At 40.8% G+C, this 18,575-nt stretch overlaps 1 protein-coding gene across 1 annotated transcript in view; it reads left to right on the top strand.

Annotated features, from left to right (window-relative positions):
- Nucleotides 1-13,757: 13,757 nt before the first annotated feature.
- Nucleotides 13,758-18,575, top strand: part of CCDC6 (coiled-coil domain containing 6) — a 109,047-nt gene continuing 104,229 nt past the window's right edge. Inside the window, exon 1 of the mRNA XM_045783597.2 lies at nucleotides 13,758-14,335. Within this exon, the coding sequence (XP_045639553.2) occupies nucleotides 14,027-14,335 (309 nt within the window). The 5' untranslated portion in view covers nucleotides 13,758-14,026. The remainder of the gene's footprint in view (nucleotides 14,336-18,575) is intronic.

An 18,575-nucleotide genomic window follows, 5' to 3' on the forward strand; every position in this document is an offset into this window, starting at 1 on the left:
TTTTTGCCAGAACCATGACCGATACATCTGTTAATAGTTTCCAGCTAATAATGCCAATGTAATAACTAAAAATAGGACTACTCAGTATGAAGCTTACTGTACATTTTTTTTCTGTCCTAACAACATATCCCTCCAGGAATATACAGCCAAAATGGAGTGTTTTATACTGCATTACTTTACTGTTGCTGCCATCACATATTGCCACAACTTCAGCAGCTTAAAGTAACTCAGATTTCTCATCTCACAGTTCTGTCGGTCAGAAGTCCAGTTTGGTCCCGCTGGTTTCTCAAGTTTAGGTTTCACAAGGCCAAAACCGAGATGTTGGCCGACCTGAACTCTTATCTGGGGGCTCTGGGGAAGAAGAATCCACTTCCAACCTCATCCTGGTTGTTGCACAAATTGGTTCCTTGTGAATATTGGACTGAGGTCCCCATTTCTTTGCTGGCTGTGGGCATGGGGCCACTGTTAGCTTCCTGAAGCCTCTATTCCGTTCGTGCGCATGTGTCTCTCCATGTCTGTGCTAGCAAAAATATGCTGAATCCTTGTCATGCTTGTAATCTCTCTAGCGTCCCTTTCTGCTCCACCTCTTCTGTTTCCAGCAGAGAAAGTTCTCTGCTGTTAAGGGTTTGTGTGATTAGACTGGACCCACCAGGTAATCCAGGAATATGTCCCTATTGTAAGGTCATAATCTTCATCACACCCGCAAAGTCTCTTTTGCCATTTTAATGTTAACGTCTTCAAGGTTTCAGATATTAGAGTGAGGACATCTTTGAGAGGCTGTGGTTCTGCCTACCATATATAGATATTTGAAAATTCCATCATTGTGCCACCAACTTTATATATAATTAAGATTATTTATGTCAGTTAATTTTTTAAAAAACTTTTTGTTTCAAAATAATTGTAGACTTACAGAAGAGTTGTAGAGGGAGTACAGAGGATTCCTGTATTCCTTTGCTTGAGTTAGTTTTTGATTTTTAGGAATCCTTTTATAAAAAATTTAAACATTTTGCTTTGTTTTTAGTTATGCAAGGCATTTACACGGTTCCAACAAAAAATTACATTACCTGGTACCTTGCAAGATTTGGTTTTCATGCCATCTCACCTTCCTGTTCTCTTTCTTCCCTTTAAGAACTCCTTCCTCTAATCTGCCGACACCCCCCATTGCTGTTACATCCCTCAGCCTTTCTTACCTGAGATAATTAGTCTTCAGAGGTTGTTCTCTCTTTCCTCCGTGTCTTCCATCAGGAGAGGGGGAAATACAGATGAAGCTGAGTGATATCCACTGCCTAAGTAGGGCAGAGGCTGGCAGAGGCTTCGGATGGAACATACAGGGTGTGTCCCTGATCGCCAGCCACACACCACCTCTCCTTGAAATCACTGGATATCAGCAAAGCTTACCAGAATTACCTAAATGCACCATACTTACTGTACTATAAAACATCATCGGGCACCTGGGTGGCTCAGTCGGTTAAGCGTCTGCTTTCGACTTAGGTCATGATCCCAGGGTCCTGGGATGGAGTCCCACATCAGGCTCCTTGCTCAGTGGGGAGCCTGCTTCTCCCCCTGCCTCTGCCGCCCCCCAGCTTGTGCTCTCTCTCTCTCTTGCTCACTCTCTCAAATTAATAAATAAAATCTTAAAAAAAAAAAACCCACGTTATCAATAGTACAACCTACCATCAGTTTAATGACATGTTTAGGGGATAATTCCACATTAAACAGACATGTAGATTATAAGGTGCATCCCAGTTTTAAAAGTGTAAAAAGCGCAATATAAAAATACATCTTAGAACAAGAGAAAGGACTATGAACAACATAGTGCAAATCATTCTGTAGTTAAATTACGTCCATCCTAAAAACTCTCTTCTTTTTTACATTGACATTTTTTCCATTTTTTCCCTCAAATTTATTAGGGAGTTACCACAGCCTGCACCTTTCTTAGAAATACATATTATATTTTCAACTAAATATGGGTGATCCTTATTATTCACGGTAGTTATTGTCTGTACTGTCTCTGCAAACACTAAGTTAGTGAATTAGCAAACACTGAAGCAGGAGCCATTGCTTCTAGGAGAAATCCAGATTTAGGTTCCCATGAGCCTTTGGTCACAAAGTTTTCATCAACCATCAATATATAATCTTGTTTTATGTATGTATCTCTGTAATGGCTCCTTATATAGTATCTATTATTCATTCGTTAACACTGAGCTCATGGCCAGCGGCGCTGTAACTAACTCATGCCGGAAAGCAGCTTCTCTAACACATGCTCTCTTCTCCCTAACACACATCACAGCCTTATCGAGCTTAGGACACGGGACAGCACCTCAGCACTACATTTGAGGGCCATTTTAAGCAGTGAAAGTATCAACAAAAAGCACAAAGATGCAAAACAGGAGGCACTAGACAGACCATGAAAGGGACACTTTTTATTGTATAAAAGCTGAAACACACAGTTCGAGTGTTCCTCTGGGCTACCTTGAGGACGTGTGCACCAGGTGACTCCAATTTTTAACACTGTACGTGTCTGCAAAATACCACAGCAGTGCTACATGTATGGATTCGGGGGTGACAAATACATTTCAGGGGGGAGGCAAATTCACAAAAGGAATCCACAAATAACAATGATCGACTGTATTTGAAACACACAGCAAAGTATTAAAACAGCCTGCCATGACCGATCCAGCCTTGTCAAATCTTCCCATTTTATTACATTGGCATCCAATTTGTTTACATACTTATTTTTTAAAGAAAGAAAACATTACAGACACAGTTGAAGTCCTCTGTTATCTTCTCCTCGTTCCTAGAGACAACCACGATCTTGAAGTCGGTGTTTATTGATATAGAAGCCTTCACATATACATTGCATATGTAAGTACTCACTGATGATGATTGTTCTGCCTACGTTCAAATCATATTATATGTACTACGTTTCTGCTACTTGTTTTGTTTCTCCTTAACATGTTTTTGAGAATTATCTGGATGGATACATATTGCTCTAGAGAACTTATTTTTCTTGATATGTAGAATAAGTTTATCTATCTACTCTCCTACTGATGAACATTTATTTGTTCCTAGATTTTACTGTTTCACACAATTCTGCAAAGATTCTTGTTCATGTCTCCTTGTGTACATGTGTGATTGTTTTCCAGCATGCATATAAAGGAACTGCTGGATTATAAGAAACATGCATTTTCAACTTTATTAGATATTACTAAATTGTTCTCCAGTTTACCATTCTATGAGCAATGAATAAGAGAAGAGCGTTCTCATTGCTTCATGTTCTCACCAACATCTGCTATTATTAGATTTAAATTTTGTTGCCAATTCGAAGGCAATGCAAGGATATTTCATTGTGGTATTAATTTGGACTTCACTTACTAATAGTAAGAGTGAGCATTTTGTCAGTTGTTCATTGGCAAATTGGTTTTCTGCTTCTGTTGAATTGTCTGATCAATATCCTTTGCCTTTTTTTCCCTAATGGACTGGTTTTTTGTTTTTGTTTTTTTCTTATTCACATATAGGAGTTGTTTATATATATTCTGGACACTAATACTTTGTCAGTTATATGAGATGCAAATATCTTCCCTGCTATGTGTAGTCTTTTCGAGTTCAGGCTGTGAGGAGTTCTGCCATGTTGAATTTGTGCTCTCTAGGGGGGCCTTGGAGGTTACCAGTACAGTTAGGCATAAAGGAAAAAAACAAAAAAAACTATGCTTAAAATTTTTTATTCTTCATGTGTGGCAGTGGCATACATCAATTCCATTTATATTCCACTCTGGGGAAAACTGTCGTATTCTCATGCCCAACTACAAGTGAGGTTGGGAGATGTTGTCTATCTGATTGAGTGCCTAAAATAGGAGAGAACAGTTTTGGTGAACACTTAGCAGTCTAATAGCTTTTAACTTTCTTTCTTTCTTTTTTTTTCCCTTTTTACACTGCCCTTTTCTGGTTTTAGGATCAGGTTTATGATCCTCATAAAATAGTTGTGAGTTATTTCCTTGTTTTCTAGTCTCTGGAACAGTTTGTATAAGACAGGGATTATTTGTTCTCGGATGATTTGGTAGCACTCTCTTATAAATCTTTCAGACCTCAGAGGAGACTATTTTTTGGAGGAATGTTTTAAACCTCTGCTTCAATTTGGTCAACGGTTACATTCAGGTTTTCTATTTGTTCTTGGCAATTTTTTTTCTACAAAAATTGTATATTTTGACTATATTTTTTATTTCTTGCCTTAAAATTGCTTATAGGTGTTTGCCCCTTATCTTTTTTTCCTTGCTGTGTCTTACTATTTGTTTATCTGGCATTTCGTTACTTTTGCCGCATCCCTCATGTTTGATAAGTAGATGTTGAATGATCATTGTTATAAATGTTAATTTTCATATTTAATTCACTTCTGACCCACAATTTATTTAAAAACTATTTTAAATTCCTTAATATACATAATATGTATTATTTTAGTTATACCTTATTAAAATGTATCATTTAATTGTATTATGATCAGAAAGCTTGATACTGATTCTTTGGCAAGGCAAGAAATCATGGTTGTTAAGAGTCTATGTCCTATAATGAAGCATTTATCTTCCATTTTCAGTAGGAATTGTATATCAGGGCAACTACATAATCCTAGCTGCTGAGAAAAGTCTCTTCTTTACAAAAGAATGACAGCTGATTGAATGACAGTTACTGATTGAAACTAGGATCATCCATGGATGTTGAAATCATTAGGTTAAGTAATGATAGGAGACAAGATGACAATGTATCCATTGCTAAGTTGTCACCCTGTCCATCATTTGTTGGGAGAAAAGGTAAACCACAGCATTGCAACAGTGAAAACTGGATGTCATCACTTTAACTCAGGGATTAATCTCAGTGTCCATTTTTAGTCAATGCCCAGACGTTATGTGCTTTCTCTATGTGTTGCAATGTGAAGCACGCAGCATCACCATGAAATACTGTTGCTAAGAATGTTTAACCTGAGTCTAAACAAGTTTTAGACCTAAATTCTGGTTTTTAGGAAACACAAAGGGCGGAAGGAAAAGTTAAAACAATATCAAAAGGAATAATTGGGCAAATCTGGAAGTGGGATATTGTACAAGTGTCTTCAGCATTTTAATGGCATGAGAAAAGTGATGAAGGGGGGGCCTTTATTTAAATAAGAGGCTGAAGAGACCCAAAAAATGCAATGCAAAGATGTGTGATCTCTGATTAGATCCTGGTTTGAATAAGCCAGTTGTAAAAGGCATGCCGGTGACAATCGGGAAAATTACAATATTGGTAGGGTATTAGGGGTGCCTGGCTGGCTCAGGCAGTAGAGCATGTGACTTTTGATCCTGGGATCATGAGTTTGAGTCCCACATTAGGCATAGAGCTTACTCAAAAAATAGGGTACTGTATGATAGTAAGGGAATTACTGTTAATTTAATTAATAATAATTGTATTGTGGCCATGCAGGTAAATTATTTGGAGGGAAACATTGTAATGTCTCTATTTTACTTTAAAATATCTAAACATAAAAAATAAAATAAAATATCTAAACATACCACTGTCCTCCTTGGAAAGAAAAAGACAACTGTTCTGATTTATTTCCTACAGGATAAAATCCAAATTTTTATTCCTGCGGCATAAAAAAAGTGCTTCAAATCTGGTCACAATTTACATCTTTAGTCACTTGCTCTCTTATGGCTCATGTTCTGGCCTCACTAAATGTTTCACTGCTTTTGGTTTATGCCATTAGCTATTTTTTCCTCATCAAAATGCCCTTTCCTGGGCACCTGGGTGGCTCAGTCAGTTAAGCGTCTGCCTTTGGCTTAGGTCATGATCCCAGGGTTCTGGGATCGAGCCCCGTGTTGGGCTCCCTGCTGGGTGGGGTGTCTGCTTCTCCCTCTCCCTCTGCCCCTCCTCCCACTCGTGCTCTCTCTCTCTCTCTCAAATAAATAAAGTCTAAACAAAACAAAACAAAATGCCCTTTCCTTCCTTCTCCCAAAAACTGTTAAAATCGATTCCCATGTATATGTGCACATTTGTATGCACATCCTCACCAAAACAAAACATTTTAATAGTCACAAGTATTGGCCGTTATGAATGTGTAAAATATAAACTGAAAGGAAAGCTGTCTGTTGTGGAAAAGAGGCAGGGAATCAAACTGAGTTGTTGTTGTTATTTTATTTATTTTATTATTATTATTTTTTAAGTAGGCGCCACACCCAGCATGGAGCCCGTTGCAGGGCTTGAACTCATGACCCTGAGATCAAGACTCTGAGATCAAGGCCGGAGTCAGTGCTTGGCTGACTGAGTTACCCAGGTGTCCCAAATTGAGTTGTTAAAGGAGACTAACTGTGTAAGTACACTGTGTCTTTTAGAAAAAAGGAAAATAATAAAAGAAAGATGACCAAATGGCAAAACATACTAATTTGGGGTGTTGAGAATGTGTGCTTGTGTGTACCTTATAAAATTGTCTCTCTAAAGGAAGAAAAGTACATTGTCTACAGACTGCATTAGTTTGAGCTCCAGTCTTCCAATCTATCACTTGATAAACTGGAGTAATTTAATTTTTTTTTTTTTAGCCTGAGTTTCCTCATTTTAAAAACAGGGATAAAAATAGCCTACTCAAGTCGGGTTGTTCTGAGGATTAAACAAATGAATACATGCGAAGCACTAAAGCATTTAGCCAGCACCTGGCACAGGGTAAGCACCTAGTAAATATGGGATTTTGTGTGATGAGACCTGCTTTGTGGCCCAGTTCATTACCACTCTTGGTAAATTGTGTGCTTGAATAGATTGCTTGTTTTATAATTGTTGGGTAGAGGGATACACACACACACATACACACTTGATCAAGCTTGTTAAGTGTGTTCAAATCTTTCACATTCTTTTAAATTTTTCACTTGCTTAATCTTTCAATGGAGAGCTGTGCTATGATCACCTATGATGATTGTGGACTTGTCAATTTAGTCACATGATTCTGTTAATTTTTAATACATATATGTGAGACTACATTACTACTGGGTGCATAAAAACATTGCTTTATTTTCGTGGTTATTTGTTCCTTTAATCATTGGATGCTTACTTTCTTTACATCCTACAGCACTTTTGATTTCTTTGAGGGGCTTATTTTAATCTGACTTCTTCAGTTTTCTTATGGTAGGTATTTGTATAATATATCTTTTTTCATTTTTTTTACTTTCAAATTTTTTAGTGTCTGACAAGTTTGTAAGAAATATGGCTGGATTTTTTTTTTTTTCATTCCGATTATCTCTGTGCTTCTATAGGTAGGGTTCGGTCACAGGTTTTATGCTTCCTGATCTATACGTACAAATTTCTACAATCTTTGTGCATGTGTGTGATTTCTGTTTATTCTGATTTTCTCTGGTTCTTTTCTTCTTTTAGTTTTTTAAAACTTCCTAGTGGATTGAACAAGTGTTTGATGTTCTCTTTCATTCCCTTAACTGATCTGAAAGTTAAAAATTTCATTTCTATACCTTTAGTGGTTTACTTTAAAATCTTAACATGCATTACTCAACAAAAACGTAAGTGAATCGTTATCTTTACTCTCCTTTTGAACATCACAAAGTCTTTAGAATGCCTTAACTCTAATTCCTCTCTATCCATTTGTTGTTGTTTTCCAGTATTTTACTTCTCCCTAAAAGATTATTTATTATTATTGTTGGTTTTTAAACTCCCATTATTCATCATCATTATCTTTTATAATTTTTATACTTATGTAGTCAGTATTTGTTTAAATTTAGACACTTCCTTCCAAGTTTCTTTGCTCATGGTTCTTTCTTGTATCTTGCTGCTTCTAGCAGAACATCTAGAAATTCTCTGAGCTAGACTATGTCTTAAAATGGCTTTAATTTAGTCTTATTCTTAAAGAGTATCATAGCTGTGCATAGATTGCTAGTAGAGTCATTTTCTCTTAGCACTTTGATGTTAGTATTGTATTGTCTCCTGGCTTCAATTGTTGCTATTAAGAAATCTGTTGACACTCTAATTGCAGATAATTGTCCTTTGAGGTAGTTTCTGTTTTTGCTTTTCTCTCTGGTTTATATAGGATTGTTTTTTCACACTTGTTCTTCAGAGTTTTTACCAGTATATGTTTGAATTTCTCTTGCTATAGCTCTATTTTTATTTATCCTGTTCCATTCTTTTTTTATTTTTATGTAGGCTCCACGATCAATGTAGGGCTTAAACTCATGACCCTGAGATCAAGAGTTGCACAATCTATTGTTTGGGCCAGCCCAGTGCCGCTATCCTATTCCATTCTTATTTTACCTCTTGAATATGACCATTCATATTTTTCTACTAATTATGGAAAGTTCTTAGCCGTTATCCCTTTAAATATTGCCTCCAATCTTCCACTTTGTTCTCTCATTTCTGAGTGCCTATTAGATGTATGTTGGACCTCGATCGTCTATCCTCACTCTTGTATCTGTATATCTCTGTGCTGCATTCTGATTTCCTCGGATTTATCTTCTACTTTGCTCATTCTCTATTCAGCTGTTTCCAATCTGCTAATTAATTTACTCCTTGAGGTTTTTAAAAATTATTCACTTAACGAAGTGAAAAACTGCTCAGGTGGCAATTCAGGTGTTCCTAATGGAAAGAAGACAATACTAGTAGAATAAAAGTAATGATCAGATAAGGCCCTTCCATGTTGGTATTGTATGAGGACAGAAAGAAAGATACTCTGCAGCAATAAAAATAACTAATTAGTAATTTTTATCCCACTCTTGAGTATATCAGTGACTACTGCTTCTTTCCAAATGATAACTCTAGCCCTGCTTTCATACTCCTGCTTCTTAGATAAAAATTACCAAGGTACTCAATCACGAAATTTCCTCCACTTTTTGAAAATATCTAATTCAGAATTGACCCTTGCCTTCTTAAACCTAGCTTAGAATCACCTGGTTCAAGCATAAATCCTATGCTAAACCCCTCCCACAATTTCTGTGGTGTACATTCTCTTTTATTGCAGCAAGCTAGATAAGGCTAGCTTTTTTGGCTGCAGGTGTGTTCCTGGTCTTTGGTTAATTGATTTTAGCCTACTATATATTTTAAGTTCCAAATATTTTCTTTGGTTGTTTTGTAATTTGGATTGTTCTGTTTTCAAGTCTGTTTGTGTTTTTTCTATCTTATGTTTTCTATTCCTTCTTTTATGGCTTTTATTTTAAACATACTTAATTTTACTCAATCCAACTCTCTCCAACACTGTCTTAACTGATATTCTAGGAATACCATCCTTCTTGTTCTTATTGTTTGTTAATTTTTATTTGAGAGGGATTATTTCTCTGTGTGTTTTATAATTTCCAATTGTAATCCCATTTTCATTTTAAGACTGCTTCTAGAGTAAAGTTTTGCTTATTTCTGTCAGGTACACCAGAAATACTTTATGCCAAATATTTTTGTCAGTTTATTTTCTTGGTCAGATTTTACATCGAGTGCAAATACCCTTTATAAGTATGTTTGATGAGATTTGGTAAATGTATACATTTGTGTAACCACTACCACAGTGAAAATATAGAACATTTCCATCACCCAAAAAGTTCCCAAACCAACCCAACTTTTAAGATACTATTGCAGGTTGTGGATTTTTGGACCATGTAGGTAGTATGAAGTATATATGTGAAATCCCTAACTCCATGAGGCTTAGATATAGATGATAACTTTTCCAAAGAGATTTTTTTTTTTTTTAACTCTGAATCCAGTTTAAGGCAAATGAGTTTCCTTGTGGTCTTCCTGCTTGCAGGTGGAAAACTTTCAGTGTGGTGTAGCTTTTTGACTGTCTGGCATTTTATAGGTTCCTTAGTTACATCTTCTTGCCTTATATGGCCCCCAGTTCTCAAACTCTGTCCTTGATGGGCATTAAACTCATGATTAACAAAACCCACAATGCTGCTGCTCTGGTTTCAGCTGCCAGGTTACTACTGTGGTTTATAGTGCCTTACTCCACCCCTTTTTTGATTTATGCATTTTGTTGAAGTGCAAGATACAAATAGGGAAGTACATAGATCATAAATATATAGCTCAATATCTTTTCACAAGTGAACATACTTATGTAACAAATACCCAGATAAAGAAAAAGAACATTATTAGAAATCTTCTAGTACCCTTTCCAAACACTATCTCCTCCCAAAGAGCATCATTATTCTGATGTCTAACCTCAGATTTTATTTTGCCTATTTTTGAACCTTACATAAATGCAATCACACAGTATATATTCTTTTGTGTCTGGCTTCCTTTGCTTACTAATATGTTTGCGAGGTTCACTCGTGCTGCTTCATGTAGCTGTAGTTTGCTCATTCATGTTGCTGTATATTATTCCATCACATGAATATAACAGGATTTATATTGTAGGTGAATATTTGGGTTGTTTCTAGTTTTCTTCTTTGCTTTGGAGCCTGGGATTTCCCTTTACTTTCTTTCAAGTTCTGCTGTGTATTTAGTACCATTTAAAAAAGCATTTCTGGGTCTGTAATTCAGTATGATCTGTGTCAAGACAAATTTTAGGTTGTGTAGGTTGCCAAATCTCCACACATGTAAGTCATGTGTTTTATTTTTTGTTTTTTATTTTTGAAATTCTTACTTGAATCTCATCTAATTTACTTTAGCTGATGACATACTTCTTTTGTCTGCCATTTGTAGAGATGGTTTTGATTCCTTTGAACCAATAATGAGTCAACACAAACAAGAGGATAGTGATAAGATATGTAATTAATCTTGTAGTCATGATCTTTTGCCAGGGTGGGATGCTGGATATGTAAGACTAGTTTGACATCTGTAAGTGTAAAATATTGAAAAAAACATGCTGAAGAAATGGGGCGGTTGAAGATAAGTAATAGTAGGGACTATGGATATATTTCAATAAACAAGATATATTTCATTATCAACTACTTTGCAAGAAAATGATAACACCATAGTAGCCCATTCTTCTATGATTCTCTCCAAATTTTGGCACTCTGTGATAACCAGCTCATATAGGCTCATTCTGATTCTTTTCAAAACTGACAATGGGTCTTACAACCATCCACAGAATCCATTCGGAATTTGAATGAAATCACTAGTATGTGACATTAGTATGACATTAGATATGTAGAGCAATTTATTTATAGCCATAAAAAATAAAAAAATGGGATTATTGCATTTGGCATTATTTTAATTTTACTATTGGAAGGTTCAAGGCCATAGAGTAAATCAGCTGCACAAAGGGCATTAGACATAGAAAGGTTGTGATATTGTGCCTTGTAATTAAACTTAAGGTATTCTTTTCCTTTGTTGTTATATTTTACAGCTTGAATTTAGGGCAAAGGTAAATTTCATTATTTCTCCCACGAAGTGATTATCTAAACATGTCTCTTCTTCCTCCAGGCAGCACACACTGCCACCTATTCTTCTGATTCATTTCCCCTAGAAAGCTGAGAAGGAGTTTTATACTGATATTATTGGTTTTGTAACCAGTGTTTCCATTGTAATGCTATTACTGTAGCGATGTTGTGATAAATGGTCTGTTTATAAGGGGAATCACTTTTACAAGAAGTAGAAAATTAGACACGCTTCTGCTTTGCAATAACAATAAAAACCACAGTGAAAAAAATATTCCCCAGTTTATTCCCATCTGTATCAGTAGGGAAGCTTTAGAAGATGGCTTTCCCCCAAGGCTTCTAAACACAATGACTGCCTACAGACACCCTGTCAAAATGCAGTTTTCCTCCAGATCCTATCCAAGACCAATACATTTTTAATCTTCCTATAACGTGGGCCCTTTAAGACAGTCAGGCGCTTTAAACCCCACCCCCATGCTGACTTGAAGAAGTCAGTCTTTCTGAGGTAGTTGGTCATAAAGCTAAGAGAGAGCCAACTTGCCCCTTGCTCTGCCTAGAAGGAATGTTTCTGTTGCAATAAGCTCTAAAAGTGGAAGCTTTAAGATACTATGGGATAGGGAACAATAGAAACTTGTGAAGTATGGAAGCCAGACCGGCTCTAAGATTCTATCACGGCGCTGAATAAAGCGGAAAGAATGCTGTTAAATCTGAGTTTCTCCCTGTGGTGCTGCTCCCTACTAGCTTTACTCTTCCATTTCACCCAGCAAGTGAGTTTTCCAGAAGCTGTTTCTACTTTAACGAGCTGCTTGTCTCATGTAACAGATCCCCAAACAGAAAAGTCAGGGAGAGAAATAAGTTTCAATGAAAATTACACTGGATCACTTTTAACAATTTACATTGGCTGCAGGTTTCTGAAGAGCAAAGCTAATTCTTTTGTTTGTTTCCTGCCACACCAACAGTGACTAAGTTCAGAAGTCCTTTAGCACTAAAAATTGGAGAAATTTGGGGGTTAATTGCAGTTGGCATTTCTCAGCTGTCTGCTAGAAGCAGCCATCTTGGTAGAAGATGATGTCATTTGGAACACTTGGAATTTTAGTTTTTTCCGAGGTACCAGTTTCCATTAGCCACTGAATGACAGTTTAATCATTAGATCAAATTTAGGTTTAAAGATAACAGAGGACTAGGAATAAAAATCATTAAATCCACCTCTTTATCCTTCGTGACACATTATAAACGTTTCCAAAAGTTCAAAGCTACAGAAAATTTTCACGTTTTGTTTTGTTTTGTTTTCTATTTTGTTTCCAAGTGTTTGTTCTTTCTTTGACTAAGCTCAGATAATAACCAGTCTGGTCAGTTTCACTTTCCAATTTTTATACATAAGTGAAAGCTGTTTTGTGTCAGCAGTTTAAAGATGTTTAGAATCACCTCACCTGCTGGGCGGATTTCCTGCACGCCTTTCTTTGGGAGGGAAGGGGGGGAATAAAAGTTTCGATTTCGAATTTCTTATACTTCAAAACTAGAACTCTGAATTAGATCACATTAGACTAATTAATGTTTTATTTTTAACCTATTAAAGTTTTCTAGGAGTGGGCAAGGTGATAGTAAATAAGGGTGATGGTTATGCCGTATTCCCACTTAATCATCCTTATTTGTATAGCATAATGCTATGTCTGCAGTCTGGAAAACTGGCACTTAAAGAGATGGATTTTAATCCATAGAAAGTGTTTCTTTCTTTCGTCTTGGAGTAGATAAGTGTTAGTGTCTTAATCCTATTGCGTGACACGTCCTGGCACTGCTCTCAAGATGCAAAAAGCAAAAAAAGTTGCACCTTGTTTAAACAGTGGAGCGCGGTACGGTTTATGAGATTATTAGGAGGAGGAGTAAAGAAGGCGGCGTGTCTCTTCCGCCAAGTTATTTCTTAAGGAGGTCAACCTGTGGCTGCTGTTGTTTCACCCCACTCGGCTCCTGGCGGGGGAACTTTCTGTTCTCTTAGCGCTATCCTAGGCTTCCCAGTTAAGCTCACCGAGAAGATAAAACTGAAAGGGCTGCGTCTATGTTTGAAACAGACAGAGGGAGACAGGAGCACACGCACTCCCGCGGAAGATGGGGCCACGGCTCGGCCAGGGCTGGATGCGGGAGCCGGTGTGACCTTTCCACGTGTCCCCAGCACCTGCGAGGCTAGCGGGGCACTGGGTTTCCTTTTCCCCGGAGCCGGTGCGAGCCCGGAAGAGGCTGGGCGGCGGGGGGCTTAGGTCGGGGGGCCAGGAGGCCCTCCCTCGGAACACGTGCGGTCGGCGCGCAGCTGGTGCGGAGGCTGGCCTGGCCTTCCCGCACCCGCCGGGCCCGCGCGTCCGTGGACCGCGGGCAGGCGCCGGGAGGCGGGCCGCGGCGGCGGCGGCGGGCGGGTCCCGGAGCTTTCCGCCAGCTTTGTAGGGCGGCCTAGGCGAGCGCGCCAGGCCCGGCTGGAGCGAGCCCCAGTGCAGTACTGCCCGAGCCCGGGCGGGGTCTCTGTTCTCTGGCAGAGGAGGTCCCTTGGCAGCGGGAAGCTCCCTCTCTTTCTCTCGCCGCCGCTCGGAGTCTGCGCCCTGCTGCCAGGCGCCCAGCTCGGCGCTCCCCTGTGCTCGCCCGGCGCCCACTCATTCGCAGTCCAGCCTTCGCCGCCGCCGCCGCCTCCCTGCTCCTCCTCCTCCTTTCCCCAGCCCGCTGCAGCCATGGCGGACAGCGCCAGCGAGAGCGACACGGACGGGGCGGGGGGCAACAGCAGCAGCTCGGCCGCCATGCAGTCCTCCTGCTCGTCGACCTCGGGCGGCGGCGGTGGCGGTAGCGGCGGGGGAGGCGGCGGCGGTGGGAAGTCGGGGGGCATTGTCATCTCGCCGTTCCGCCTGGAGGAGCTCACCAACCGCCTGGCCTCGCTGCAGCAGGAGAACAAGGTGCTGAAGATCGAGCTGGAGACCTACAAACTCAAGTGCAAGGCGCTGCAGGAGGAGAACCGCGACCTGCGCAAAGCCAGCGTGACCATCGTGAGTGACCCCCGGGGACGCGCCGTGGCGCCGACCTCCGCCCGCCTCCGGGAGAGGCTGCAGCTGGACCAGGCAGCCCCCGAACTCCCCGAGGCTCCCGGGAACCCGCAGCAAGCATACACTCTGCCAAGAACTGCTGGCCCCCGGGGGGTGGGGGAGAGGGAGGTGTCCCCCCGGGGCCACGCGAGTCTGGCCTCCCCTGGGGGTCAGGCTCCTCTAGGGGTGTGGGAGAAAGCTGCTGGACAACCACCCACGTTCCTTTTTCGCCTCTGGGGAGGAGGCCCCTCCCGGGCAGTCCTGGAGGCTGGTGGCGTGGCTGGGGGGCGGGGTGGGACTTTTTTCAGTCCTAGTCTGCCTGGGGGTGGGGGGGCGGTGCGTCCAGAATCTGGGGATCCCTAGGCTGTGGGAGAGGAAGGAACCCAGAGTCAGTTCCAGGGGCCTGGCTTGGGGTGCTGGGGGGTGCGTAGCTGGGTTGGGCACTTCGCTGGCATCTGGACGGCGCTAGCTTGATCGCCCTGGGAGGGGGCGGGAGAGAGTGGCTGGGAATCCGGGAAGTGGAGTTTTCTGGCCAGGATTGAGAGGGAAGGGCGGGTACCGGAGCTGATGCTCCCACCTTAGTTGGAAGTCCTTTCCTTGGGAAATATAGCCGGGCGAATGCAGCATCTTATACTAGCCTGAGCAGAGTGAAGGGTGTGAAGCTTGGACAGGCTCAAACCATGGTGAAGGATATCGACTGACTCCTTTTCCCTTGCCGAGCAAGATGTACGTGTGTTTGCTTCCTTGGTGGTGTAGTGCCTAGGGGTATTTTGCTTCTGAGTCCAGATTCTTGATGAGAGAACAGGCTGTCTGTTCTGTTTCCACGTAGCCCCCCCCCCCCCCCCCGCCAAGAGGGTAAGATTAGGTGTTGTCTCCTTCCTGGTGTGGCAGGCGATTAGAAAGGCCCCTATAGCCGTGATGAGGCGAAACATAACTGGCAAAAGTACACCGTGTGCTCTCACCTAATATCCCTGCCAGCTAGCACATCATTAACATGCAGAATCTCCATACAGACAACTCTATTCAGATCAAAACAGTTTCCCGGCCAGGAGCAGAGAAGAAAATGTCAAGAAATCAAGGGGATAAATCACCATAGTTGCTGCACAATAGCTGATTAGACTGAACCTTCAGATGGAGAAGAAGGCATGAATTTGGGAATGGATCAAAGATGACAGTCTGGAAATGAAATGAGGCAAGTTTAGGATGCCCCTGTGCCAGAAAAAGTCTTGAGCGGAGGAGTGAGTGTGTATGTGTGAGTGGGTGTGTATGCTCCCCAATGCTAGCTCATACATGGGACCTGGATGGCATTCTGAATTTGCTTAGGAAGCAGATTTCCACCAAAGTTTGAGTGTAATTGGCAGCCTAAATAGAAATTGATTGTAGAAAGACACTTTGCATGCTCAAATCCAGTCCTGGTGAATGGAATTGGAGCAACATTCACGCGTTTCCAGACTGTCAAGTTCTTGAAGTGCCCTTTCGGTAGGGAGGGGGAGGAATTTGCAGAGGCAGCCACTTCCAAGCCTCCTCTGTAGCTTTCTTGGCCGAGAGAGATGTCTCTGCTGAGTGGGGGTTTGAGAAGAGGGGGAAGTTGGTGGAAGCAGTTTATTTAAGGTTTGAGTTAGTAAATGAGAGGGTTAGTCTCTTGGAGAATGTGAGCCACGGAAAGTAGTAAAACTTTATGAAACAGAATCCCTAGCCTCTTGCATACAGTGAGCAATTCAGGCTGTTTTTGTTTGTTTGGGAGAGGATTAGGGGGTGGAGGTACTATGAAAGGGTATCTGTTTGACAGTTGACCATATTATAAGTAGGTCTGTAAATTGTACACAAACACGTTGGCTTTGCACGGACAAACATGTTCATTCCTGGTGTATAAGATGAGAGGCCTTCTGAACACTTGGTTTGAAGAGTGTGTAAGGTGGTGGCTTTATTTCACCCTCAGCTAAAACTGACATCCAACCGAATATACTTTGTGAAATGTCCTGTGGCCTTCCTGCGTAGAGTTTTAAAATTGTTTTAAATGACAGCCTACAAGTACCAAAAGCCGCTCAGTTCTTCTTTAATCTCTGATTCATATATTCAGGGAGACAAATAAAAATGCCTGTGGTTTACCTGGTTCCCTAGGACTTGGCAGGTGTTACTAAAGCAAAGGCAGAGAAGAGATTCCTTTAAGCTTTTGAGAGTTTCATTAACTGATCTGGGACCCAGATTGTGTTGAAGTGGTTTTGACCTCTCAGGTATGTAATTTGGGAGGAGAAATGTGTGTGACTACATGAAATGGGTCTGTGGGTGTAAGGGGTCCATTGAACAATACCGTATCGTAATTTGTGTCAAGGTTAAGCTGCATAACCCGTGACAACTCTAACTTAAACATAGCCCTTGTTCGTAGCTGCCTAGAAAGTTTGTGATAAAGCTTGTATTCAATTAAATGAAGGCCTTGCTAGATTTTTCACTATTGTAGTTAATTTGAAGGGAAAATGGCACCATAATCCTATTACTTGCCTTCCTGCCCTTTATTATTTCCTTTACATATAATATTAACTCTCATGTTCTTGAGCACATTTATAAACATTATGGATGTCATCCACACCCTGGAGGAGAGGTATCCTCTCAATCTCTCTCTCTTTCTTTTTTTAAATAGCTTATTTTTCAGAGCTGTTTTAGGTTTGCAGCAAAATTGTACGGAAGGTGCAGAGATTTCTCATATACTCCCTGTCCTTCTTTCCCTCCCCCATTATCAACATTCCCCTCCAGAGTGGTACATTTGTTACAACTGGTGAACCAACTTTGACACATCATAATCACCCAGGTCCGTAGTTTACATTAGGGCTCATTCTTGCTGTTTGTACATTCTGTGGTTTTACCATTATAGCATCATACTCAGTAGACCAAGTGCCTTAAAAATCCTCTATGCTCTGTCTTTTTATCCCTCCCTAACCTAGCAACCGCTGATCTTTTTTACTGTCTTCATAGTTATCCATTAACCTACCGAAGGACTTGGTGGCTTCCAACTTTTGGCATTTTTAAACAGAGCTACAATAAACATCTGTGTTGAGGGTTATGTGTGGACAAAAGATTTCTGCTCCTTTGGGTAAATACCAAGGAGAGCAATTACTGGATTGTATGGTAAGGGTATTTTTAATTTTGTTAAGAAACTGCCTAATTATCTTTCCAAAGTGGCTGTACCATTTTGCATTCCTGCCAGCAGTGAATGAGAGCTCCTGTTGCTCCACATCCTTGCCAGCATTTTGGATTTTGGATTTTGGCCATTCTGATAGGTGTGTAGTGATACCTTAGTGTTGTGCCCTCTTTTTTTTTTTTTTTTTTAAAGATTTATTTATTTTAAAGAGAGCGTGTAAGTGGGGGGAGGGGTGGAGAGAGACAGAGAGGGAGAGAATATCCTCAGGCAGACTCCTCACTGAGTGTGGAGCCCGATGCAGGGCTCGATTCCATAACCCTGAGATTGTGACCTGAGCTGAAATCAAGAGTTGGCCACTTAACTGACTGAGCCACCCAGGCACCCCCCGCACTCCCCACCTGCGCTCTTTTAGAAACCAGTCCAAAGGCTAACAGAACTCTTAACTGTGGTCATTTTTGTCTGTTTTGGTATATAAGTGCTTATTTGGATCAAGCTATCCATTTAATAATGGATTGGACTGGTTTATGGGTCTGTGTTCTTGGCATATGTATGATAGAGGTCAGCATTATCTGCAGGGAAGAATCCACTGTATGAGGTCCTCATCCATGTGTCCAAGTACCTAGAGCATCTGGGAGTTACAAGCTTGGCCCTAGTGTGTTTTCCTTGGGGCTTAGGGGTGGAATGGAATGTTTTGAGTGCTTATCCAATTTCTGCCAGTAAATCAGCAGTGGAACCAGGATGCTGATTGTAGATCATAATTTCTTCTTTGGAGAAAATAAACAAAAAACAAATGCTCACTAACTCTGTTGAGTAGCTTTTAGCTGTTAGGCTAGATCTGTCAGCTTGTATTGTGGGTGAAAGTGTAATTGGTGATGATCTGATTCATTGTAGTGAGAGGTGTCCGTGGGTGGTGGTCTCTGAGCAGATGAGGAAATGCAGTAGTGGGCAGTCACTGGATGGCCTCACCGTTCTAGACTAGTTAGTTGCTGGGATTCTCAGAGTAGAAGCAGAGCTTCACAGCTGACATGGCTCTTTTTCTAAGGTGTGTGCTTTTTCTAGACCAGTTCA

Source organism: Ursus americanus, chromosome 6 (assembly GCF_024610735.1).
Source record: "Ursus americanus isolate L20-20 chromosome 6, mUrsAme1.1.p, whole genome shotgun sequence".
NCBI classification, from domain to species: domain Eukaryota; kingdom Metazoa; phylum Chordata; class Mammalia; order Carnivora; family Ursidae; genus Ursus; species Ursus americanus.